Source organism: Sminthopsis crassicaudata, chromosome 6, assembly GCF_048593235.1.
Source record: "Sminthopsis crassicaudata isolate SCR6 chromosome 6, ASM4859323v1, whole genome shotgun sequence".
NCBI lineage: Eukaryota > Metazoa > Chordata > Mammalia > Dasyuromorphia > Dasyuridae > Sminthopsis > Sminthopsis crassicaudata.
The window spans coordinates 187,961,680-187,988,745 of NC_133622.1; the positions used below are offsets into that span (position 1 = coordinate 187,961,680).

Sequence of the window (27,066 nt, forward strand, 5' to 3'; positions counted from 1 at the left end):
AAATAACCGACCAGTTCTTAAGTGGTGATACAAATGAGCTATTATAGGAATTTCACCTCTAACAATAGGAAGGATAAGGATAGTTGATTACAAGCCTCTCCTTGAGCAATTAAAAAACAAAAAGCAATAAGCTCCACTTACTTTATATATACCAATTAAGTGAAACTCACTTTTGATCTGATGTCTTTCTCTTTATTATATTAATACCTAACTAATTTCATAGCAAGACCACCATAAATTCTAGTAATTTTTTTTCACATAATCAGTTCCAGGAGGGCCTTGATAAATGTGGTTGAGTAAATCCTATTTTAATAAAAGTAATTCTTTTGAGTTTTAATATCTTAAAATACAAAGTTGGCAGAACTCACAACTATCTAGAAGTCTGAGGATTTTCTAAAACGAACACAGAACAATAATACACTTAGCAAACAAGGTAATGGAATAACCAAAATCTTCACAAAAATACATGCAAAATCAACTTATGAAATAAACCAATAATCATTCAAGAAACATTTATTAAGTACCACTATGTGCCAGGTATTATACTGGGGACACAAAAATAAAGAATGAAACTAGCTCTTTTTATGAAGAATTTATATTCCAAATGGAGGAGACAAACATAGACAGTTCTTACTTTAAGTTCTGCAGACCCCTAGTAAAGGGATTTTTAAATAAGGCAAATTTATCCTTCCTATCAATTTCACTTAGCCTGAGTAATAAGATATACACAAAAGAATGCATTTATGTAAGTTATAAGATATATTAAAAATGCAAAGTATATAAAATGAATATGAAATTTTCATATGAAATGAAAGGAAAAATTAATGATAATGTATACCACTGTATAGTAAAGTCAATATGGGTGTGAAGTACACTTTGTCTCTTCCCCACCCACCCACTGCACCTATCCTTTATCATTGGTGCTTGATTGGTTGTTGTGCAACTTTTAAAATGAAACTAGTAAGAGATGTTTAGAGATAGTGGTTCTCTTTTTCTCCTCATATTTCTAATGATACCAAACAGTATTATCCTCAGTTTGTCTCTGAACTTTTAAAAATTTTGAAGTATTCAGATCCACTTTTTCATGTAAGAAAAAAAAAAAAAAAAATCACTCGTATGCTGAAATGCTCCTGCCACCTGTTTTGTTGTAAAGCTTTTTGGTTCAACCTTGGGTTCCAAAGTTTTCCTTTCTTCTGCAATCTTTGCGGCTAGCAGCTCTATCAGATCCCCATCTGTCAAGTCTCCGTGAGACTCAGTCAACTCCTCCACATTGTGCTTCATCTACTTCTAGCTGCAGTTCTTGTACTAATTTTATAATCTGGTTACTCACTTTTTCTAATGTTTCATTTTTATCAGATCTATAATTGTGATTGCAGATTTTTTTTTAAATTTTTAGTCAAATTTATGTAATGCAAGTTTACTAAAGAGAGAACTGTAAGTACATATTTAAGTATGTACAAATAAATACCAAGTAGTTATAAGTTAAATACAGGGAGATTTTGGCAGGGCAAGGAATTGGAAAGAGCATCAGGAAAAGCTTTATGTAGAAGGTAGAATTTGAGTTCCATCCCATAAGAGGCTTATATGACATGGATAAGGATTAAGTGTATTTTAGGTATGAGAGATAACCAATGCAAAGACACAAAGATGGAAGGTGAAATGGCCTATGTGAGAGACCAAAGTCTACTTGATCAGAGAGGAAGACTGAGGAGGGAACAAATTAAAAAGGAGGAGGAAGAAATAGGGTAGAGAAAGAGGAAGAAAAAGAAGGAGGGAGGGACACAGGGGAGAGAGAATATGTGAGTAAGGGGAAGGGAAGAATGTATATTGAAGCTGAAAAGATAGCTGAGGCCAGTTTTTAAAGACTTTAAAAGCTAAACAGAAGCAGTCATTCAACTACCATTTAATATTTGATCCTAGAGGAAAAAGAGGCATTGGAATTGATTGCATAGGACAGTCTTATGGTCAGATCCAGCCCTTAAGGAAAACCACTTTTTTAGCCATGTGTAGGGTGAACTGGAGTGGGAAAAATGACAGAGAGAGTAGATTGTTGTTGCAATAATCCAGGCTACAGCACTGAATTGGTGATAGCTGGGTAGAATAAAGGAATCTAACAAGATTCTTAAAGTCCTTGAAAGACATCTAAGTTTTGAAGACAGTAGGTTTGAGGGAAAAGCAAGTGAGTTCAGTGTTGGACATAGCGAGTATGCGGTACCTCTGGCACATCCAGTTTGAAATGTGTAATTGGCAATTGATAATGCCATACCTAAATGGCATTAATCCCCATGCCTAAAATGCTCTCTTTATTCATGTCTACCCCAGATCACCAGATTTTCTTCAAAACTCAGCTGAAATGCCATCTTTCACAATAAGTCTTTCCTGATTTCCCTAAAAGTGGTTGCTAATCCCTCCCCAAATTATCTAATAGTGATTTTCTAAACATTTTTTTGTTATCCATGTTATCTTTTAAGATAGAATGTATGGAGCACTTTAGGGTAGCAAAATAATTATTATTTTTTATCTTCAAAAGCTTAGAACAGTGCCTCTTAAAAAGAAGATTCTCAATAAAGTAGCAATTGATACTGAAAGTATTTAAAAATGAAACTGGGAGGATAACAGACACACCAACAATAGAAAAGATCTATTGTATCTAAAGTACAGTGAATTTATCAAATTAGGATTCTACCAACATAATCATGTGCTGTGTAGGGCATAGGAAAAGAAAAATAGCATGAGGATAAAGATGGAAAAAGACTTGTACTAGACCAAGTATAGAACAGTGATCCATGGGGATGCCATCAAATGTTTTGAAGGTGTAAGGGATACCCGTTTTCAAGCCATCTAAAATGGGAGTGGATACCAAATCTAAAATGGGAACAGATACCAAATGTATTGAATACATGGAGAGCCATTACTGTTTTTTAAAAAAGATCAATTAAGAAAAATGTCAACAGCTAATGAGTCCTATGCTTAACTTTTCTATTTTTACAAAATCGGTATGAAGTAATCTTTAGAAGGAACTCCCTTGCTGAAGGTATGAGAGAACAGATAGGCTGTCACAAATAATTTTAGAATTGATTACATTTTTACAGACGAAGTCAAAGGTGCTCATTGTATATTAGCAAAAAAAAAAAAAAAAAGCATTTGATTTAATAAGGCAAATGCCACTTAAATGGTTTTCCACTAACATTATCTCTAATGCACATCAAAATCATACTAGATTGCTTAAGAGATCTAAACAGAGATCTCTTGGTTCAATGACCCTCTGATTAACTTCAAGAAAGTTATTCAAAAGGAAGAAAAGAGATAAATTTGCCAAAGTTATCTTCCTTTCGGACAAAATGTCCAGAAAAAAACACAAATAGGGATTCTCTACAAGTGAGGCCCATACCAAGAGATTGTGACTAAAAATATAGAAAATCAAATCAAACTCTGCAGTACTGCAGAACATTTCAAAGGAGAGCCATCAATATCCACCAAGTTGAAGAATAGCAATTGTTCTGAACAGGGATTCTGAATTCTGGGCACCACCGACCTCTCTGGCAGTCTCATGAAGTCTATGGACTCCTCAGAACAATGTTTTTTTTTAGTATTTAATCAATATTTCTAATTGAAAGCACATATTTTACATTAAACATTTTACATTAAAACAAAACATAGTAAGAGGTCAGAACTCCTATGTGCATTTTACCAATTCATTTATTTGAAAACCATCTATTTTTCTGAACTCATTCACAATAGGGGACAAGAAGAAACCCAGCTCTTCCTTAGAGTGTGATACTTAAATTAGCACCAAGGACTAAGGAAATAAGAGTTAAAATAATAAGAAAAAAAGAGAGAGAGAGAGAGAGAGAGAGAGAGAGAGAGAGAGAGAGAGAGAGAGAGAGAGAGGAAACTGTTTTTAAAATGCATAAAATAAAATATCCAGGATTCCAATGGAAATTAATTACAGAGAGCTGATCTATCCTCATATATATGGTACAGGTACTGCGGATGAACAGTAAAGTGTAGCCCAGAGCTAAAAGGAGAAAGATGGCAGCCAATTATACTTGAGAAGTATGCATCATCTTAATGACCTTCAAACTTTTCCTTGAAATAAAACCCTTTGCATCAGTATCCTTCCATTTAAGTTGTTTGTGAATCATGAAATATACTATTTTTAAAACTGCAAGTCAGTCAAAAGGTAATGGAAGGATATATAGTGAGTACAAGTCAGATGCAGCATGTGATCAATTTCAAATTGTATGCAAAAAGCAGTAGAAGAGATTATCATCAAGGTACGTGACAAGAAGTGGGGTGCTTTGAAAAGGAAAGATGGAAGTTTCATAAATGGAGGCTATATACTCCAGTGGTCCCCACACAGAGTCAAGAGACGTAGGCGGAGACCTCTAGTATTTTGGCCAGACCCCCTAAAGAAGATTTATGGGAAGATATGGATGAATTCAACAGGAGGCAAGGAATGTTTGTGATCTATAGTACCGAAAGGAGTTTCAACCTTAATGAGATCAAATTTTTTCACTTAAGCATAGTACACAAAGTACAATTTTGTTGTCTCATTATCTCATGTTGGTATTCTTAAAAGCTAAGGCAACAAAGTAAATTTTATCCAAAAAAGCTAGAAAGATCTCAAGCATGAATCTCATGACAAACCATCTGTGGCCCAAAAGCCTGCACAACTGTGCAGAGACATTCATTATCTGAAGGCCAACCACCATTTCTTTGGCCATAGCAATTCACAAAAACTAATTACTAAGGTACAGAAGTATTAATAACTACATTGGAGGAAGCACTGACATTAATGAAATCAAAGGGACATAATTCATATATGCCCAGACACAAGTCCAAAACAAATCTTTCCCTTTAGTTATAAGGAGAAAGATTCAATTAAAATGAACAAAGATATCATCAAATAAATTAAACATAAGATAAAACTTTAATTTAATGCTCTCCCTGAGAACTGGTAGTTTTCAAAAAATTATATGCTTAGTTTAAGTATTTCCATGCATTCATACACACACATACTCATATATACATACATATATGTACACACACACACACATATATATACATATATATGTGTGTGTACATATATGTATGTATATATCTCACACATCTAGAGAAATTACCAGAGTACATACCTTATGCTTGATGTTTCTTCTTCCAAAACAACTGATTCTTGGGATGGATTTTCTGTCACATACACATCGCTGTCTCTTGTTTCTTCATCATCACTACTTAAAATACAGCTGTCAGGCTGCCCTCGACTCATCCTTGGGTTTCTCCTTTGTCTTCGATTTTCTAAAATTTAAATTGAGAAAGAGAAGATTTGTTGGGGTTCCAGCCCTTTCTGGATAAGTCACTGATGGCTCCCATCCTAATACTTAGTAAGCTCTTTCAATAAAACCCAGCTAAGGGCTTCTGGGATCATTTTTCTCTACATGACAGTCTCTTCTGATCACATATCAATGCTACTGCCCCAAGTTCTCCAGAAATGTCTTTCTTGGCTCCCTCTTTCACAAGCCCAAGCTACTTTTCCTTGACCTGTCAATTTCTCTCACTGCTGCACAGGAGAGAGCTCATTCCTCTCCAACTAGGAAAAACTCACCACCAAACCACTTTTTACATGTCTTCTGCCAGTCACAAGGCCTAACGCCTAGAAAAGGGTCAAAGAGATAAGAGATCTCAGCAAGTTTTTAGTAAGGCTTCTAAGAAAGCCTAACAGTGATTCAGGACTGAATTTCTGTTACAAAAGCTTTCTAAGGCTTCTGAGACTTACAAAAAGGATTCTGCAATAAGGAAAGAAAATCAGATTTTTAAACCATTTTGTTGTCTCATTATCTCATGTTGGTATTCTTAAAAGCTAAGGCAACAAAGTAAATTTTATCCAAAAAAGCTAGAAAGATCTCAAGCATGAATCTCATGACAAACCATCTGTGGCCCAAAAGCCTGCACAACTGTGCAGAGACATTCATTATCTGAAGGCCAACCACCATTTCTTTGGCCATAGCAATTCACAAAAACTAATTACTAAGCAACTTACAAATATGAAATGTTTCTTGGTACCAAACTTCATTGACTATGAACAAGATTAATACCAACCCTCTCTTTTTATATTCCCTGAGAATCCTTAGGCCCTCTTTTCAAACCCTGTTAATACTAAAACATTGTGAGTCAAGGTTTTTCTGTAAGATGTGATTAAATGTGAAATGTTGCTACTTACCTTCAACAAACTTGTAAAGAACAGGAAAGGGGAGAAAAAAAAAAAAAAAAAAAGGAGTGATTAGAATTTGATTTTAAGCATTCATAACTTTATATTTTTAAAATATAAAAATGTAACACTAGATATCTTAAGTTCAAAATTTCCAGAACAGGAAAGAAATGAAAAGGGCCTTAGATCTGAAGACAAACTACTTGAGTTCAAATGCCACCTGAGATGCTTGCTTTCTATGTGGTCTTTAGCTGGTTATCATTATCTATGAGCCTCAATTTCCTTAAAATATGGGTGTTGAGGCTTCACTGCCTTTGAGAGTCATTACAGTTCCAGGCTTGTATTATGATCTTATGAGACAAAACCTATAATTAAGGCAACAAAGAAAAAGGGTACTGTCTACAAATGACCAAATTTAGGGAGTGATGATGATGATAATGAATAATAACTGGCAGTCTTTAGCACCTGAAAGTTTTGAAAACTCTTGAACATCCACACCCCATCTCATCTCAGCCCTGGCACATGGCATTAAGATACTGAATTGCTATATTACCCCTATGAAGAAATCTTCTCTTTTTTACCCTCTTTACTTTAAAAAAAAGAAGGAAAAAACAAACACACACACACCCAAAAAACAACCCAAGAAGTCTAATAAAATTTAATGTTTAAAATATTGTGTGTCATTTGAATGATATTTAAACTGTTTACCTTTGCCTTGTTTACCATCACTAATATTAATCAATAGCAAATTAAAGCAAGGCATTTGTCTAACTGTCAATTTAGTTTAATTCAGAGCACTTATTTTAACCACTATCAACCCAATAAACTTTAAATGTAAAGGAAAAGATTTAATATTTGTAACATTTAGTTTTAATATTTGTTACATGGGTAGCCAGACAAAAATGCTAGATATAAATGTTCAACAAAGATTCTGGCCTTGCTGAATCTCCATAAATAATGACATAGATGATCACAAAATTAGTTATTTAGGAGAGCGGATAGGCAGATCTGACAATCTTGAGGTCATCAATGTGGGAAGGCACAAAGTTTATGTGGTATAATCCTTAAAAGTTTCTCACACTGGCAAGTTATTAAGCAGAGTACAACAATTCTTTACTTCCAAGAAGTAACAAAGTCCAAGAAACTCTATTCTATCCTTTTGGAACCCAAAAGTTCTTTAAAAATGTGAGTTCCAAAGATTGTTGTTACAGGGGGATGCATTACTTGACAAAAACTACTGGGAAAAATGGAAAACAGTCAGATAACAATCAGGTTCTAACACAAGTGAGAAAGAGGTAAATGAGAAAGCTGAATATCTTAGTCAAAGTCTTTGTTTGCTGACTTAGTATAACAATTTCTTAATGGGATTAAAAGACGGTAAGCTATTATTTCGGAACAAACAAATTCTTAAAATAAAATACTTAAGCAAATAAGATGGCTGAAAATTAGTAATTTCAAAAGATCCCAGAAGATCAGGAGCCTGTCAGGAGAAATTTCTAAAGGGAACCTCAAAAGATTAATGTTTTCATTTGAACTACAGATAGTTGAGTAGTAAGGGAATTTCTCCCAAAACTTGATGAATTTGTGTTATAGGCACTCACTAATAAATTAATCTCATCTTCATATTTACTTTAGGGCTAGGGGAATGCTCCTTCACAGTATGATTTATGAAAAAGGATTAAGTGGCTAGAGAAAATGGAAGAAATAATTCATTAAGTGAATTGGAAGGATGTCCCCCTTAGGCATCAAAAAACTCATTATCCTTTCTCTCAAAGGGTTTCTTCTGAACTTTCCTATCACTCTCCAGGGAACCACCACCTTCAAATCCCCCAAGTTTATACTATCACCCCAGATTTCATCATTTCTTTCTCTATGCTAATTCTCAAGTGCTTCTCCTTCACTCACAGGACTTCCACTCCATAGCTCAGTTTCTCATCACCTCCAAACTAGACAATGGCAACAATTCAAGCCTCCTCTCCCCTATCCATCCTGCACACAGCTGGCTCTGAGACCTATGCAATAGTGTGTTCAATGCTGGACTAGCTGTACAACAGCAGCTCAATTTCCTCTTTTATAAAGTGGGACTAATAATAAGCACTCCCCTCCCAAGGTGGGGGGGGGCTCCCCAGTTACTGTTGCCTTCCCCTCCACGATTATCTTTCCTTATTCTTCAAGTGTCTTTCTTCCATTCCTATTTTACAAGTTATCACTTTCATTAGAACATAAGTGCCTTGAGTACTACAATCCTTTTTCTTTCTATCCCTAGTATTTAGCCCCGAAGCACAAAGTAGATATATGATAAATACTTGTTGACTGCTTTTGCAAGGAAATAAAAGCAAACTGAATAAATTAAAGTAAAACTATGAGAGCTAATAATTATTCAGATTATTACCCCTGTAACCTCACAGATTAGGGGGGAGGGTTAGTGAGAAGTGAGGTGGAGGGGTAGATAGAAATCTCTATAGAGCAATAAGAGGAGCTTTTAGGTCCTGACAAGTAAAAGGAAACCCCATTACTGACAGTTACAGGGAAGCCAAATCTGGCTATTTGAGGACTATGATGTCTTCTTGGATCATGTATAAAATGTAATATAATACATTCTAATAAAAATGAAAGAATGAATGAAAAAGCATTTATTGAGGGCTTTACTAAGTATAAAATATTTTGCTAAGGGGGGATGGGGGAAAAATCAAATATAAAAAGTCCCTGTTCTCAATGAGGGAATGCAGTAATATAGAAAAGTTCAACTCAGATTTTGAAAGGCCTGGTGAGTCCTTAAGGAGCGATCAAAAGAAGGGTGACAATGCATCATTCTTTAGTGTCCTGGACATAATTAAAAACAATATACATTTCTGAAGTTGAGCCATTTGGCTCTTGTCAAAGATTTTGATTATAATAATGTCGCTTTAAAAAAAAAAAAGTTTATGGACAGTGGGGCCAAGCTGGAGGAGAGAAGCCAGGAAGTTGACTGAGCTCACTGCAGTTTGCCTCAAAAACATTAAATCAAGCCCTTAAACAGATTCTGAAGTGACAGAATCTATAAAAAGATGGAATAAAACTGTTTCCCAGATATCAGAACTACTTTAGGAAAGGTCAGCCCCACTTGGATAAAAGGAAAGTGCACTCAGAGCAGATGGTGTCTAGACAAGCCAGTGGGAAGCTCTTGGCCACAGCACAAACCAGGATCTCATGCCCCCATGGCACAGCAGGCCAGCGGTAGAGCCTCTGGGCAAATTGCTAATCCAGCAAACTAGCTAACAACAGGCTCTGACCAAGGCACCAGCACCTAAAGACTCAGCCTCAAAGCCAGTGCCCAGTCTCCTGAAACCCAGCACAAGCAGCATGGGATAGTACCACCCCCTTTACTCCAAAATCAGACCTCAACTTTAAAAGCCCAAAATAGGCAAAAAAAAAAATAAATAAATAAGCAAGAAACTTCTAAAAAAGAACCTTGACCATAGAAAGCTACACTAGTGACAGGGAAGATCAAAACACCAACTCAGAAGAGGATAAAATACCTCAGAGAGGAATACAAATTTGATCTAAAGCTCCCCAAAAGTTCAAAAAGTATTTTAAAAGCCAAATAAGAGAGGTAAAAGAAAAACTGGGAAAAGAAATGAGAAGCATGACAGTCTACAGCTTGGAAAAGGACAAAAATTGAAGAAAACAATTCCTTAACTTAAAAAGTAGAATTAGCCAAATAGAAAAGAAAGTACAAAAGAACTGAAAAAAAATCATTCCTTAAAAAATTAGAATTGGACAAATGGAAGCTAATGATTGAGACATCAAGAATCAGTCAAACATGGGTCTGTATCCCAAAAAGTTATCAAAATGTGCATACCCTTTGACCCAGCCATACTACTACTGGGCTTATATCCCAAGGAAATACTAAAGAAGGGAAAGGGACCTGTATGTGCCAGAATGTTTGTGGCAGCCCTTTTTGTAGTGGCTAGAAACTGGAAGATGAATGGATGCCCATCAATTGGAGAATGGCTGGGTAAATTATGGTATATGAATGTTATGGAATATTATTGTTCTGTAAGAAATGACCAACAGGAGGAATACAGAGAAGCTTGGAGAGACTTACATAAATTGATGCTGAGTGAAACGAGTAGAACTAGGGGATCATTATAAACTTCAACAATGATACTGTATGAGGATGTATTCTGATGGAAGTAGATATCTTCAACATAGAGAAGAGCTAATCCAATTCCAATTGATCAATGATGGACAGAATCAGCTACATCCAGAAAAGGAACACTGGGAAATTAATGTAAACTGTGAGCATTTTTTTTTTTTTGTTTTTGTTTTGTTTCTCTTCCCAGATTATTTTTACCTTGTGAATACAATCCTTCCTTTGCAACAACAAGAACAACAAAATTCGGTTCTGCACATATATATTGTACTTAATATATACTATAAGATATTTAATATGTATGGGAATGCCCGCCATCCAGGGGAGGGGGTGGAAGGAAGGAGGGGAAAAACTCGGAACAGAAGGGAGTACAAGGGATAATGTTGTAAAAAAAAAAAAATTACCTATGCATATGTACTGCCAAAGAAAATGTTATAATTATAAAAATTAATTAAAAAAATGCTTAATTAAAAAAAAAAAAACCATGGGTCTGTATCCCAGAGATCATAAAAAAGGGAAAAGTTTTTATAGCAGCCTTTTTTGCAGTAGCAAGGAATTGGAAGCTGAGTGGATGTTCATCAGTTGGAGAAGGGCTGAATAAATTATAGTATATGAATATTACTGTTCTATAAGTAATGAGCAGGCTGATTTCAGAAAAGCTTGATGAACTGACAGAGTAAAGTGAGCAGAATCAGAAGAACATTTGTACACAGTAACAGCAACACTGTGTGATGATCAACTATAATAGACTTAGCTTTTCTCAGCAATACTGTGATCTAAGATAATTCCAATAGAAGTGAAATGGAAAATGCCATCTGCAACCAGAACTATAGAGAATGAATGTAGACAAAAGCATACTATTTTCACTTTACAGTTGTTGTTAAGCATAAATGTGAACTCTCACATAAAACAGAGTTAAAGAGCGAGTGGATTAAAATACAGAATCCTACAAAGTATTGTTTACAAGAAACATATCTGAGGCAGAAAGATAAACACAGAGTAAAGGTAAAAGCTTGGAGTAGAATATATTATAATTCTGCTGAAGTTAAAAAAGGAGTAGCATTCCCAATCTCAGATAAAGCAAAACCAAAAATATGTCTAATTAAAAGAGATAAGGAAGGAAACTACATCTTGCTAAAAGATACTATAGACAATGAAATAATGTCAATACTAAATATATATGCATCAAGGGGCATAGCATCCAGATTTTCAAAGAAGTGAGTCACAGGAAAAGATAAGACATCAAAAACTGTGCTAGTGGAGGACCTCAATCTTACCCTCTTAGAATTGGATAAATCTAACCACAAAATAAACAAGAATGAAGTTAAGAAGGTAAATACATTTTCAGAATAGTTAGATAATGACAGATTTCTGGAGAAAACTGAACAGGGACAGACAGGAATATACCTTTTTCTTAGCAGTACATGGCATCTACACAAAAACTGATCTGTGTATTAGGACATAAAAACCCCACAATCAAATGCAGAAAAACAAAAATGTTAAAATACATCCTTTTCAGATCATGATGCAATAAAAATTACACATAATAAAGGGCCATGGAAAGATAGACTAAAAAAACTAATTGGAAACTAAATAATCTAAAAAATGAATGGGTCAAAAAACGAATCATAGAAACAAAGATTTCCTCAAAGACAATGACAGTAATGAGATAATACATTAAAACTTATAAGATCTAGCCAAAGCAATTCTTAGGGGAAAATTTTTCTCTCTAAATGCCTGAATAAGTAAAACAGAGAAAGAGATCAATGAATTATGAATTGGGCATGGAAATTAAAAAAAAAAAAAAAAAAAACAAGAAAAAGTACAAATTAAAAATCCCCAATTAAAAACCAAATTAGAAATTCTGAAAATCAAAGAAATTAATAAAATTGAAAAAGAAAACTACTGAACTAATAAAATAAAACGAAGGCTGGTTTTTACAAAACAACCAATAAAATAGACAAACCTTTGATTAATTTGATTTAATGCAAATTTACCATCAATGAAGAGAAAAATAATATAATTATTAGAGCCTATTCTGTCCACTTGTACTCCAATAAAGAAATGGATGAGTACTTACAAAATATAAATTGTCCAGATTAACAGAAGAGTAACAGAAGAGAAAAAGAAATTAAATAAGCCATCAATTAACTCCCTAAAAAAATCTCCAGGGCTATATAGATTACAAGTGAATTCTACCAAACATTTACAGGTGGCAAAAACCACTGGAAAAACTGGAAAATAGTATTATAGAAACTAGGCACTGACCAATATCTCACACCCTATACCAACATAAGATCAAAATGGATATATGGATTTAGAAATAAAGGGTGTGAAAGAAAATTAGGAGAGCAAGAAACAGTTTGCCTGTCAGACCTATGGAGAAGAGAAGAATTTATAACCAAACAAGCGACCAAGAACATCATGAAATGCAAAATGGATTATATTTTGATTACATTAAATTATTTTAGACAAACTTAATATAGCAAAGATTAAAAGGAAAGCAGAAAGCTGAAAAGTAATTTTTATTGCCAGTGTTTCTGAAAAAGGCCTCATTTCTGAAAAATAGAACTGAGTCAAATTTACAAGAATACAAGTCATATACAATATACAAGAATATCTGAAAACTGTTCATATCCTTGTAAAGAAAAACTAAAGCTAGAATCATATGAAAAAATGCTCCAAATAACTCGATTTGAGAAATGCACATTAAAACAACTCTGAACTACCACCTCCTTCCTATCAAAAACTGACTAATGTGACAGAAAAGGAATATGATAAACATTGGAGAGGACATAGGAAAACTGGAACATGAATACACTGATTTAAATAATGTGGAGATCCATTTGGAACTATGCCCAAAAGGTTATAAAATTGCATGCCCTTTGAGCTACTAATACCACTAATTAGGTGATCATAAAAAAAGGGAAAAGGACTCACATGCATAAAAATATTTGTAACAGCTCTTTTTGTAGTGGCAAGGAATTGGAAAGTGAGGGAAGGCACATCAATTGAGGAATGGCTGAACAAATTGTGATATAGCATAATAGTATTCCATTACATTCATATAAGAAATGAGTAGTCAAAAAATCCTGGACTTACATGCTGATATTCAGTGAGATCAGTAGAACCAGAACAATGTACACAGTAAATAGCAACACTGCAACAATCACCTTTGACAGATATAGCTCTTCTCATCAATAAAATGATCTAAGACAATTCCAAAGACTCATGATGGAAAATACTAACCACATGCAAAAAAGAACTGTGGAATCTGAATTAAGGTTAAAGCATGCCATTTTCACTTTTTTGCTTTTTCTTCTTCCAGATTATTCTCTTGTTATGATTCTTCTTTTAGAGCATGACTAATGTGAAAATATATTTTAATATGATTGCACATTTATATACTATATTAGATTGCTGTCTTGAGGTAAGGGAGGATGCAAAGGAAAGGAGGAAAAAACTACAACTTAAAATTTTATAAACGTGAATGTTGAAAACTATCTTTTTATGTAACTGGAAAAAATAAAAGACAATTTAAGTGGAGGGGTTGTTATAAATGATTTATTCATCACCCCAAAGTGATAAAGTATAAATATTATCCCCACTTTACATGTAAGAAAACAGACTACATAATTAGAAAGATGATGATGTGAGGAGAAATGGAGAAGGACGATGGGAGGCATAGATTTTGGGGGTAAATTATTTTTTTGATTTGAGATACCTACAGGTGGAAACACAGAAGTGGAGATTACAGCAAACAATTAGTAATAAAGGACTGGTTGTTAGAAAGATAGGATGACTGAAAATACAGTTTGGGAATCATCCCATTAGAGATGATTTTTAAATACTCTAGTGTCTAACTTCTGAAAGGCCATGGAGATGCTGATGGTATTTTTTCCAGTATAAGGCTGGGAGTTGAGAAATGAAACATAAGTTAGAGTCAAAGAATATTTTTTGTCTATGTGTGGGTAAGTATGACTAAGGGAGTATAATAATTCATTACTAACAGGGAGACCTGACAAATGTTTGGATAGAGACAATAACCATTTAATCATCAGCAAAATTAAACTCAAAGGTAAAAATTTTAAAAAAGGAATCCAAGGCAATTTAAATTTTACATCAAGTGAAATCCAGTCACTTATTCAGGTTACAAGAGTTCTAACTGGATCTTTAAGGAAGTGGGTTTATAGTAGTGAAACTAATGGTTTTATTCCCAGATGTGTTTTCATCAGATTTCATCACTTAGGGGGACTTGATTATAACTCTGGAGAATTAAGCCTCTTCTTTTTGCAATATTTCTTTGCTTAGTTAGAAAATGATGTTGTGAGATTATAATAAAGGAAACTTTGCAGAAGTGTCATAAATTTTCCTTTCTTCCTTATATGTACACTTTCCAAGTGTACACTTGGACCCTATCTCTTAACTCTAAATGACAAGTTTAGGAAATAACAGATGATCATCTGTCCATTTTTAATAAATTTGATGTTTAATTAGTTAAAAAGTATTTCCAAGCATAGGAATAAGATTTCACTTTATGCCCTTTGATGATTTTATAATTTTCACTTCCATAATATTTTGAAATGTATTAATTAAATTATGCAATTAACATAACCTGCCTATGTTAATTATAATTTCTTAGAGTTGCAGGAAAAACTTGCTTGAAAATCATGGAATCTTTAAATTGAAAATTAGAAGGTGCAATATTACATGGAATGTATCTATTTTAAAACCTTATAAATATAAAATTTTGTAATCCATCTACTCACACCTAATTTTCTAAGAGCTCATTAGACAAACTTGTTCTTATTCTTAAAGCCAATTTTGGATATAATAACACAAACAGAAGATCCCTGTTTAACTTTAGTAGTTGATCCTAAGAGAAAAAGACAGAAAGAACCTCTCCCATTTTAGCTCACACACTACCTCAGAGTCACAAAGGAGAAAAAGCACCAGGTGGCAACCATAGGTTACTCAGATCCTGCTTGGAAAACAGTAATTGGCTTCTGACTTGCGTTAAGGGCTCAGGAGAGATGATGTAGGTCAGCCAAATGTTTATTTTTAAAGTAACATTTCCACAAATCACTCACTGTAATACCCTTCTAACTATGGTTGTAAATGTAATTGTTCAGTAAACTACGCAAGACCACATGGTATGACAAGGGCCAAGAGAATCTAGCAAATGCTAAATCAAAACAACATGATCACATTTACCTATAAAGTACCTATTAATATTTGTTATGAAATCACAAACCTCTAAAAGTTCCTCAGAATATTAGTTTAAGTCCTAAGGTATATTTCCTAATTCCTTCTTGATTCTAAGGCTGATTCACTGAACCAACTCTACCATTCTGTCTCTCCAACTAATATATTTTATTTTATAATCACTTTCTAGCTCTTTAAAAGAAATTCAAAAAGGTAAAAAAAAAATGGACATAACAAATGAACATGAACAATTTTATTGCAAGGTGATGCTAAATTATGGAAGAAAAGAGTCCTAAAGTAATAGCTCAGAAGACAATAGACTGACAAGTAATTGATAAGCTGAATGAAGAAATTAAATTATAATCAGGAAATTTGAGTTCCAATATTGACTCTTACACTTAAGTGATTATATATTCACCCTTTGATCCAGTAATACCATTACTAGGTCTATACTCCAAAGAGATCAAGGAAAATGGAAGCTCTTTTTATAATGGCAAAGAATAAGTAATTAAGGGGATGGTTCATCAGTTGGGAAACAGCTGAATAATTTGCAGTATATAGATATAGTATTATTGTGCCACAAAAAATAATGAGGTGGTTTCAGAAAACCATGGCAAAACCAAAATGAACTGTCACAAAGGGAAAAAAGAAGAACCAAGAGATCATTATGTATAGTGAAAGCATTGTCATAATGGTGAACAACTGTGAAAGACTTGGGTACTTTCATCTATACAGAAATCCAAGAGAATTCAGGCCTCATGATGAAAAAATGCTATACATCTGCATGAGAACTGATAAATTTTGAGCACAAATTGAAATATGGTTTTCTCATCTTTTTTTTTTATTGTCTTTTTAAAACAATATAGCTACTATGGAAATGTTTGGTTTGATTTAACATATATAATTATCATATGGTTTGCCTTTTCAGCCCATGATGGAAAGGTGGGCAAAAGGGAGAGAAAATGAAACTCAAAATTTAAAAAAAAAAAAAAAAACACTGAAAATAAACATTTTTTTAAAAACTCAATGATGAACTAGGTGACACAGTGGTCATAAAGAGTATAGGGTTCAGAGTCATCTGAGTGCAAATCCAGCCTCAGATAATTATTAGTTGTGTGATCCTGGGCAAGATTGTCTAAATCAATCAGTACTTTTAATAAAAAGGATACAAAAAAGCCAGTCCTTGCCCTCAAGTAGCTTACAACTTATAGAGAAAATGTGTGTGTGTGTGTGTGTGTGTGTGTGACAGTCACAGAATTTTATTTCCCTTTCCATTAAAAACTTTGAAGAGAAATAATGTGTCCATTTGAATGCTTTTCAATTGATTTTAGATAGTCTCTTAATAGAGAAGACAAAGTGTCTGTGTATATATGTACACACACATATATATGATAAATAGGAAATTATTAAGAGAGAGGGCACTGAAATTAAGAGGGATCACAAAAGGCTTCTTGTAAAAGATAAGAAGCTATTTCCCTCTACAACAATATGGAAAGAGAGGATGAGGAAGCATCTGGGATAAAGAAAATGGGTTCTGTTTTGGATAAAATGAATTTAAGAAATCTATGGGACACAGTGCAAGATAACTAAAAGGAAGGTGGAAATGTGAGACTGAAGGTTAACATAGAATTTTGGGCAGGTAACATAGATTTCTGAATCATTTCAATGGAAGCTGGTGATGAAGTAGTATAGAAGTATAAGAGAAAAAAAAGCAGGGACAAGGCAGAACCAAGAAGGATACCACTGGTTCCAAAGTGTGATCTGAAAGAGGATAAAAAGATGATAAAAGTTGTCAATAAATCAACATTAAAAACCTACTCTGTGATCTTAAAGGAGGGAAAGGGAGCCAGATGTGCAAAAGTGTTTTTAGCAGCCCTCTTCGTAGTGGCAAGAGACTGGAAACTGAATGGATGCTCATCAGTTGCAGAATGGCTGAGTAAGTTATGGTATATGAATATTATGGAATATTATTGTTCTGTAAGAAATGACCAACAGGATGATTCCAAAGAGGCCTGGAGAGACTTACTTGAACTAATGCTGAATGAAGTGAGCAGAACAAGGAGATCATTGTACACAACAAGAAGATTATCCGATGATCAATTCTGATAGGCGTGGCTCTCTTCAGCAATGAGATGATTCAGAACAATTCCAATTGTTCAGTAATGAAGAGAACCATTTACACCCAGAGAGAGGCCTATGGGAACTGAGTGTGGACCACAACATAGCATTTTCACTCTCTGTTGTTTTTAGCTTGCATTTTTGTTTTCCTTCTCAGGTTTTTTTTTCTTTCTAGATCCGATTTTTCTTGTGCAGCAACATAATTGTATGGATTATGTATACATATATTGGATTTAACATATATTTTAACATGTATTGGAATACCTGCCATCTAGGGGAGGAGATGGAGGGAAGGAGGATAAAATTTGGAACAGAAGGTTTTGCAATGGTCCCTGTTGAAAAATTACCCAACAACAACAACAATCTACTCTGTGTGCCAGAAGCTGTGAAAAGAGAACCAGGAGAGAATCATGTTCCAAAAACCTAGAGAGAAGAAATTATCTAGGAGGAATGATGGATCAATAGAATTAAATGCTGGAAAAGAGGAGGTCAACAAGAATGAGAAAATTAACTTGGCAACTAAGAGACTGGTGGTAACTCTGGAGAAAACAGTTTTGATGGAATGATAAAGCCAGAAGCCAGATTACAAGGGGTTAAGAAAGAGAAAGGATAGAAAATTATGCAAAGTTTAGCTACTAAATTATGCAAAGTTTAGCTACTGAAAGGCAGACGAGCTGTAAGATAGGGATGGAAGAATCAAATGAATTTGATGATCAAATAAAATTGAAATTCTCCTTTTTCAGGAGGAGGGAAGACACATGTATATTTATAAGCCTTAAAGACGAGTTATCAGGAAGAGAAAGACTGAAAATAAAAGGAGTGAATGATGCAGGGGGCAAGCTGATGGAGATTTCCTTAATTATCATCATGTGAGATAGCAGTGAAAAAGATAGAGGCAAAAGGAACCTGTGTAATAGGAGATGAGGAAGTTCCCAATGAACAAGTCAAGATTATCAGCTGACAAGGTAGGGGACAGGGATCTATGGGAGGTTTCAGAAGGAATGAAAAAGCTTGGGAGAGTGAGCTAAGAAAGGGGAGAAAGGAGAATGCCTCTGGGAGGAGTGTGACAGGAGTCACTTAGAGCAACTGAGTGACAGAGGGAGGCGAGGCATAGAGCGTGGCCAAGTCCAAGGATTCCCAGAATGCAGACAATATAGCATGGAGCTGGTGATCAGTGGACCAAGAATGGAAGAAGAGGCCTGGCTAGTGCAGGGGAGAATCGAGAGGTCATTAGACTGAAGCTCAGAGTGAGGACAGAGAGTCAGGTTCTGTTTGGAAAGCCAGAAGGAGAGGCAAAAAGCCAATAGATTGTGGTCAGATAAGGAGACTTTGGAATTGGAGGTACAGGTTTGATGATGAGATCGAGCCTTAGTTTCCTCATCTATAAAATGGGAATAGTATTAGCACCTACTTCTCAGAGCCATTGTGAGGATCAAATGAGCCAGTATTTATAAAGCACTAGCACAGTGCCTGGGAAATAAGTGATACAAAAATGTTGCCATTGTTATCCTTCCTTCCCCTTCCCTCTTTCTCTTCTCTTCTTCTTCTATCCACATATGGAATCATACCTTTATTTGTGCGTGATTTGCCCAAAGGAGTATAAATTTTGATCATTGAAATTTCACAAGTTACCTGGGGTTTCCTGGATAGGGTGCTTTTTAAGGGCTATGACTTAAACCCAAATCACTCTGGCTCTCACTGATTGATTGTTCAAGAACAGGTTCCAGGCCAAGTCCCTCTTGGTCTCTGTTTGGGTCTTGACTGGCTCAGAGTGAGTCTAAACAGCAATTTTTCTGTTCTACTCTTGAAGGTCTTCACCTCCCAGATAGATTTTTTAAGAATGGATGAAAGAGGACATTATTTGCCTCAGTTATCTAACCTAATCATTGAATGCGCACTGTCTTAATCAAATTGAGAACTTATTAAAAAGCATTATCTTAAAAAGGGCAAGGTCTCCCACTGCATGCAGAGTCATCACCAGTTATCTTTCACCAGTCATTTTTATCTATGTCATACCACTGGACCTAGTGGCTTTGAAGCTGAAAGGAATTTGAGAGCCTGAATCTAATAATTTCATTTTTCAGATGCAGAAACCAAAGATGTAAGAAACTGAGTTAGTCAAGGTCATATGAGTACTAAGATACAAATCTAGGATTTAAAATCTAACTCTAAATCTAATGCTATTTCCTACATTAATTAGAAAGTCAACATCTTTTAACCTTCAGCACTATGAGAAGAGCAATATAGTAAAAAGACAACCAGATCAACTTGCACTGTATTCCAGATTCTGCCCTGCTTTGTCTGTGACAAGGGGGGTGGGGACATCATTTGGCCTAGATTACTAAGATCCATTCTAGTTCTGCCTGCCTTTTGTTCTAAGTTTTTTTCATTATAACCTACTATCTTTCCCAAGAGAGACCAAGCATTGGGAGTTATCAGAATAAATAAAGCAGAGAGACTAAGGTAGGTCTATTATAACAATGTTAATTTACACTACAAATCAATAAGCATTTTTTAAACTACTATGAAATGAAAGGAAGGCCAAATTACTTCTAGTATGATGTGTGGCACCATTAGGCCAGGTTAAAAAGGGACTGATTTTTTTTTTTTTTTTTAGGGCTGAAGAGTAATTAGATTCTGTTAATAAACATTTATTTCCAAAACAGGGAACCACATTTCTCTATCTTTATGTTTATACAACTAGATGTCCTTCTAGTACTTAAGTACTAGGTTCTAAGGCATTATATCTTTTATCTTTGCTAATACAGAGTAATGATACTTGACATCTCTACAGTACTTTAAGGTTTGCGAAAGGGCTTATATACATGATATACCATGTGAACAATCATCTGTTGGCTGAAGTACAATAATATTATTGTTCCTCTGAAATTAATTTACAATCCCAGGCACTAGGATCAGTTTGATTGCCCTCTGATACCCTCTACCTCAATCTGTACTATTGATGCTTACCACCACAGAATCATTGTGAGTCAGATCCACTACCACCGGTTCAGTAGATTCACAGGTGAGATCCACCACCTCTTCTCCAGCTTTAAAAGAAGCATTTTACAAGTATCAGGAAAATTGACAAAAAAAAAATTCACTCCCCCGTACCCATGCAAATTTGACTCTACAGAATCGGAGAAGTTATCAACATAGATATACTATTAAATCTCTCTAGTTAACCACCAGGCACTTTTGTCCCCTTTTACTAGCTAGTCTGCTCTGCCTTGAGCATGGAATTCAGGACAATCTGTAGAACCCTAAGGATTATATCAACACTCCCTTACAAACTTAGAAACCTCAGTGAAGAATAGCTTCCTGAAGGCAACATTGGCCTTTATTATGATTGATTACAAGTATCACCAAAAACTCATGCTTAGGAGGGAGCAACACAACAAAAATCTGCAAATAGCCAATGTTTGTGGGATTTTTTTTCTTTTAAATCCTCAATATAAAATAGAAATAACTGAATTATTAGAAACATAGAAATAATATTACTATTACAAGGCTCCTAGCAATGACTTCAAGTTATTCCACAAAGTAAAAGTGAGTTGAAAAAATGTTGTCTTTTCTGGAAATCTTTTTTTCTTTTTTCCCCTGAGGCAATTGGGGTTAAGTGACTTGCCCAGGGTTACAAAGTTAGGAAGTGTTAAGTGTCTTAAGGTCAAATTTGAACTTGGGTCTTGACTTTAGGGCTGGTGATCTATCCACTGTACCACCTAGCTGCCCCTGGAAACCTTTAAGATTCTTTTGATGCAGGGAAGACAAGATGAACACAAACATAAGGCCAGCTCAATATAAAATTCTTTCTCTAACCCCTTGTATTGTCAATTCCATGGCTTTAGAATTTTCCTGTAACACAGAGCTTTATGTCTCCCCTTCATAAAAAAACAAGGAAGGTGGTTATGGGCTTTCATGAAGATAACAGCAAAATAAAAGGATAAATTTTTTAAAAAGAGAGAGCCCTTTACATTATAAATCTCATATACTATGATTCCCAGTTAAACCAAACTCTTAGTTTTCAAGTTTTAGAAACCTTGGAATATTTTGGGACAAAAACACCACTGTAAGAAATGATTATAAAAAAATTTGGCTTTAAATTATGAATAAAAAATGTTAATGATAGGAAGTGTCCAAAATAATTTTCAACATTTTAGTTCCTATAATATTTTTTCCAATTGATTTGTACACTTACCACTTTCTACAAGTTCTATTGGCTCAGCTTCTGAAGTCATCTCAGTAGTTGGACCTACTAATCGTTCTCGTTTTTGAGACTGTCTGGAATTTATTGTTCCACCTCGGCGCTTTCTTTGAGTCTATTAAGGATAAAAATTAAATGATTAATAAAAAGATCCCAATATAAGACTTCATATAGATATATATTTCAAGTGTGGCATTTGAGGTTAACAATCTATTGCCTAAGTTCAGGATGAAGAGGAGATATAGATAGGAAGCAGGTCCCATAATAAGATCAGAGTGATTTTGGAAGACAGTATCTGTATGTGAAATGGGAGCTAAAAAAATTTATAATAGCAGTTCCTAATTTAATGTTTTAAGGTTAATAAAGTCACTGTGATCCTACATCTGCATACAAACATCTGGGGTCCACAGTCAGGGCCTGTGATCATTTCCTCATCCTCCAGACTGCATCTGGAATATTACTTCATTTTAAAGACACTGGAAGCTGGAATATAACCAGAAAAGGATGAGTAGGATTTTAAGGGGACACATGACCTATCTTAGGACAAGTTAAAGAACTGGGAAGTTTAACATAAAAAGAAAAATTAGAAGGAGGCTAATTTCAGGTCAATAAGGAAAAAAATTTCCTAACAATTTGAGCTGTCCAAAAAAAGGTGGCAATTTACCAGTTACCCAAGTTATTCAAATGCAGAACAGCAACACTTCTGAGTAACACAGGAATCAGATAAAAATAGAATTGGAAAAAAATTATCAAAATAAATACAATAAAAAATAGATGACGTTAATAACGGTGTTTTCTAAGTCAATATGCAACTTGCAAGGATCCTTTACACACAGTTTAGTTGCCCCGATACTATTTGAGTTTGACAGCCCTGGTCTACCTGACTACTCGTCAGAAATGATATAAACAGGAGTTAGGATTTAGGTCAAGATTGAACCAGATGAACTTTCAGATCCCTTCTAACTGTAATTCTTTGATTTTTATGAATACTACTGGCTTTAAATTACAAATAAAATTCTTGGTCATCCATTTTAGAATCCCTTTCAAGGTGCTCATCATTCTTTTGAAGATCTATACATGGTTTTTTGACTTTTCTTGTTTCCCCTACTTGTTCAATTTTCCTTTTGCTATGATCAAATGAAATAAAGTCTATTTCAATATAATTGCTCAAAATTTTTTGTTTGGAAGAACTGAAAAAATTGTGATACATTTGACACATACTAAAGCATACTTTGATGCCACAATTGGCTATTTTATCAACTCAACTGAAACCCTAATAGCACTTAAAAAGCTGGTAAGGTTCCAAATGTAGTGGAGTAATGGGTGATATATAGTTTAACATAGAACACAGCTCAGTATGGAGAGGTTCATTAGCAGAGGGCCAGTTATCAGTCAGTTATTTGTTTAAATCATGATGATCACCTATCTTGAAGTGTAGGAGGGTTGCAATCAGAATTTGAGATAGAATGGACCTTACAAGTCCTTTAATCTAACTTCTTACTGAAAATGAATCTTCTCTTTAACAGCCCTGGTGAAGCTCCAACAGAAACTCCATCTGAAAGGTTAAATAATAGGGAACCCATTATTTCCTGAGGAAGTTCATCTTACTTTGGGACAAGCTCAGAATTTTTCTTTATATCTAGATGAAATCTGCTTCTCTGCAAATTCTGCCCATCACTCCAAGGTTTCCTACCTGGGGTTAGAGAAAACAAATCTAATTCATTTTCCACATGAAGATCCTTCAGACACCTACGCTATCTCCCCTAAATCTTCTCTTTTGGCTAAACATTCTCAGTTCTTTCACCTAGTACAGAGTACGTTTTAAATAAATGTCTGTTAATCTATATTTTCACTAGAAGTACTAAGGAAAATGCTGAACACCATAAGGTAAACATAGATCAAAGAAACATGCACTAGACCTTCCATTTGGGTCCAAAATGGTCTATGAATCCTTGTTCTTTGGGTACAACTAACTCATCATCTTATTCATAGAACTATAGGCTAAAAGACTGTGAAATGCCCCACCAAAATCTATACTAGATTCCTGATCTAGCATCCAGAATTCTTGTCCAAGGAAATAGCCAATGATATATATTATAGCTTTATTTAGTCCTGGAAAAGTCACTGGCCTGCTTTTGGCTTTGACCTTCTCGTTTGCAAATTGTTCCAAAATATACTTTGATTATGACCCTTTATTCAATCCATTATCTAAAATCAATTGAAAAGCATTCAAATGGACGCATTATTTCTCTTCAAAGTTTTTAATGGAAAGAGAAAAATATTTAAGTCACAAAATTCTGTGACTGTGACAAAATATGCTAATAATTCACAGACCAATCAGTTTCCCTTTGTTTACTACTTGTGTGTTCTTTATCTTGCTTACTGGTGTAAAATCCTATATTCCCTAGAAGAATGTCTATGACTCTGACAGGTATCTAAGGAAAATTTCTATTTAAACACTTGGTCCTTCTTGGTCCTAAGCCTTTTGCCTGAGCCTGCAATAAAAAGATATAAAACGGAATTCAAGTTTTCTCTGAGCTATATATGGGATGAATAAATAAATGAATAAGCATTTATGTAGCATCTACTATGAGGCACAATGTGCACATTAACAAACAAGTTAATATTATCTCATTTAATTCTTACAATAGACCTGAGAGTTAGATAGCTTTATGGAATCCCATTTTCTTCATATTTAAATAACATAGTCAATGCTCAATATTCACACATTTAACTTTAATTGTGTAATTTTATTAGTAAGCTCACCTTCATGTTTATGTTAAAAACTGCACATTTGTGTCTATGCCCAATGGAGGAAAAAAAAAGGAGGTATAACATGCAGAAGTTTGTGGAGTCTAGTCCTAAGCTCAAGCATGCAAAGTCAGGGATGTGGCTTAATAAAGAAAATAAAGATGTGAGATAAACTTCATGCAGCTGACAGAGACCCAGAAACCTTTAAGAATTTCAAACTGTACAACACAGATGCTGCTGATGGACTTGTTTCAAGCTGGTTCTTCTTGACCACCAGCAGTGAAGGACAGTGTGAGGAGGTGATATTGTTACAGTCTTGATGTCTTCTAACAGCTAAAACTAAAGTCTCAGCAACTAGCCTTTGTTTTTCGGAGAGCAGCCAAGGTAAAGAGGCTTGCAGCAATATAGCAAACAGCATAATGCTTACATTGCCATCTGACACAACAGAAAGATTCAGGTATTAAAAAAAAAAAAAAGAATTTTATTTACTGTACAGTATTTAAGATACTATAAATTTCATGTATAAGAAAAAGTTAACATTGTCTGAAATCAATTTCTTTTAATTGAGATGTTAGCAAAAAGGTCAAAAAATTCTAGGAACAAACCAGTGAGAAAAAATGTTCTGCATGTTACATTTTTATTTTGTGCACTGCATGGCATGTTAGGAAAAGTACATATTATCAAACAATGTTTTGTTATAAAGAACAGTGTGCAGCAAAGTTTATTTTCAATAAACTCTAGCAAAAGATTATAGTTTCTGATGGTGATGGGAACCTAACTCATTATTTACTATTTCCCATTGGTTCAATGTACCAACAATAATGGTTGTTTTCCCGAAATATTATCCCTCTGAAAGTTAAAGATTATTATTTTGTATCTATTTCCTTTTCCCTAAGGACTCTTAAAATTTTTTTACTAAAGAGGGGAAAGGGACCTGTATATGCCAAAATGTTTGTGGCAGCTCTTTTCGTAGTGGCTAGAAACTGGAAGATGAATGGATGTCCATCAACTGGAAAATGGTTGGGTAAATTATGGTATATGAAGGTTATGGAATATTATTACTCTGTAAGAAATGACCAGCAGAATGAATACAGAGAAGTTTGGAAAGACTTACATGAATTGATGCTGAGTGAAATGAGCAGAACCAGAAGATCGCTGTACACTTCAACAACAATACTGTATGAAGATATATTCTGATGGAAGTGGATATCTTCAACATAAAGAAGATCCAACTCAATTCCAGTTGATCAATGATGGACAGAAACAACTACACCCAGAGAAGGAACACTGGGAATTGAATGTAAACTGTTAGCACTACTGTCTATCTACCCAGGTTACTTATACCTTCGGAATCCAATACTTAACGTGCAACAAGAAAATTGGATTTACACACTGTAAATCTCATTATCTCATTAGCACTTAGTAAGAACCTAACAACACACATATATTTTATCTAGGTTATACTGTAACACATGTAATATGTATGGGATTGCCTGTCATCTAGGGGAGGGAGTAAAAGGAGGGAGGGGAAAATTTGGAAAAATGAATACAAGGGATAATGTTATTAAAAAAAAAATTCTCATGCATATGTAATGTCAAAAAAAAATTTATAATTATAAAATTAAAAAATAAAAAATAAAAACTTTTTCCCAGGATGGAAAGATGGAAAATTAATTAATAATTATTAATGTACTCATCAATTTCTGGTTGACACAAGGTTACTTCCTATACTAGTTATTATTTACCGAAAAGGACTGAGTCTACTTACTGTCTTCCTTTCATCATGGCTTCTCGAGTGATATTCTAGGAAGCAACTATCTATTTGATACAGATTCTACCAACTGTCAAGTCAAGAAGCATTTTTTAAGCTCATACTATGTATCGGAATTGTGCTAAGTATAAAAGAAAGGCAAAAGAAATTCTTACTCTCAAGAGACTTCAGTCTAGTGGGGATAACAAAAGGAATGCAACTATGCACAAGAAAGCTATTTGCAAGATAAACTGGAAATAATTTTAGGGGGAAAGGTCTAGAATTAAGAAGAATTAGAAAAATCTTAAGCCAAAGAACCCAGGAAAGGGGGATAAGAATGGAGAGATTTCCAAGCATTGGGTTCAACCAAAGATCCAGTTGGGAAATGAGAGATATTAGGAAGAGAGAAACTAAGCTCAATTGAGTTTTAATATGTCTACAGGATATTCTGTCCAAAATGTTCAATAGACAGTAAAAGATGTGAGATTAGAATTCAGGAGAGAAAGATAATGGCTGGATATCTAAATAAATCTAATAATCATCTGCACAGAGATGGAAACTGAATCTACGAGTAGTAATTTCACTAAGTGAAACAGTACTGAAAAGACGTCCAGAGCATTCTTGGTTGATACCCATGACTATATTATATAAGAGAAAGATCTACCAAAGAAGCCTGAGAGGAAACAGTCAGATGA

The 27,066-nt window shown here is 34.5% G+C and overlaps 1 protein-coding gene across 3 annotated transcripts in view; it reads right to left on the reverse strand.

Moving 5' to 3' along the window:
• RNF4 (ring finger protein 4) overlaps nucleotides 1-27,066 on the reverse strand; it is a 201,447-nt gene that overhangs the window by 123,821 nt on the left and 50,560 nt on the right. For all 3 annotated transcript variants that reach the window (XR_012483789.1, XM_074276860.1, XM_074276859.1), the window contains 3 exons: nucleotides 21,865-21,985; nucleotides 20,624-20,716; nucleotides 5,139-5,298 (listed from right to left, as the gene is read on the reverse strand). Coding sequence is in view for 2 of the 3 variants with exons in the window: in XM_074276860.1 (XP_074132961.1) it covers nucleotides 5,139-5,298; nucleotides 20,624-20,716; nucleotides 21,865-21,985 (374 nt within the window). In the remaining variant the exon portion in view is untranslated. The remainder of the gene's footprint in view (nucleotides 1-5,138; nucleotides 5,299-20,623; nucleotides 20,717-21,864; nucleotides 21,986-27,066) is intronic.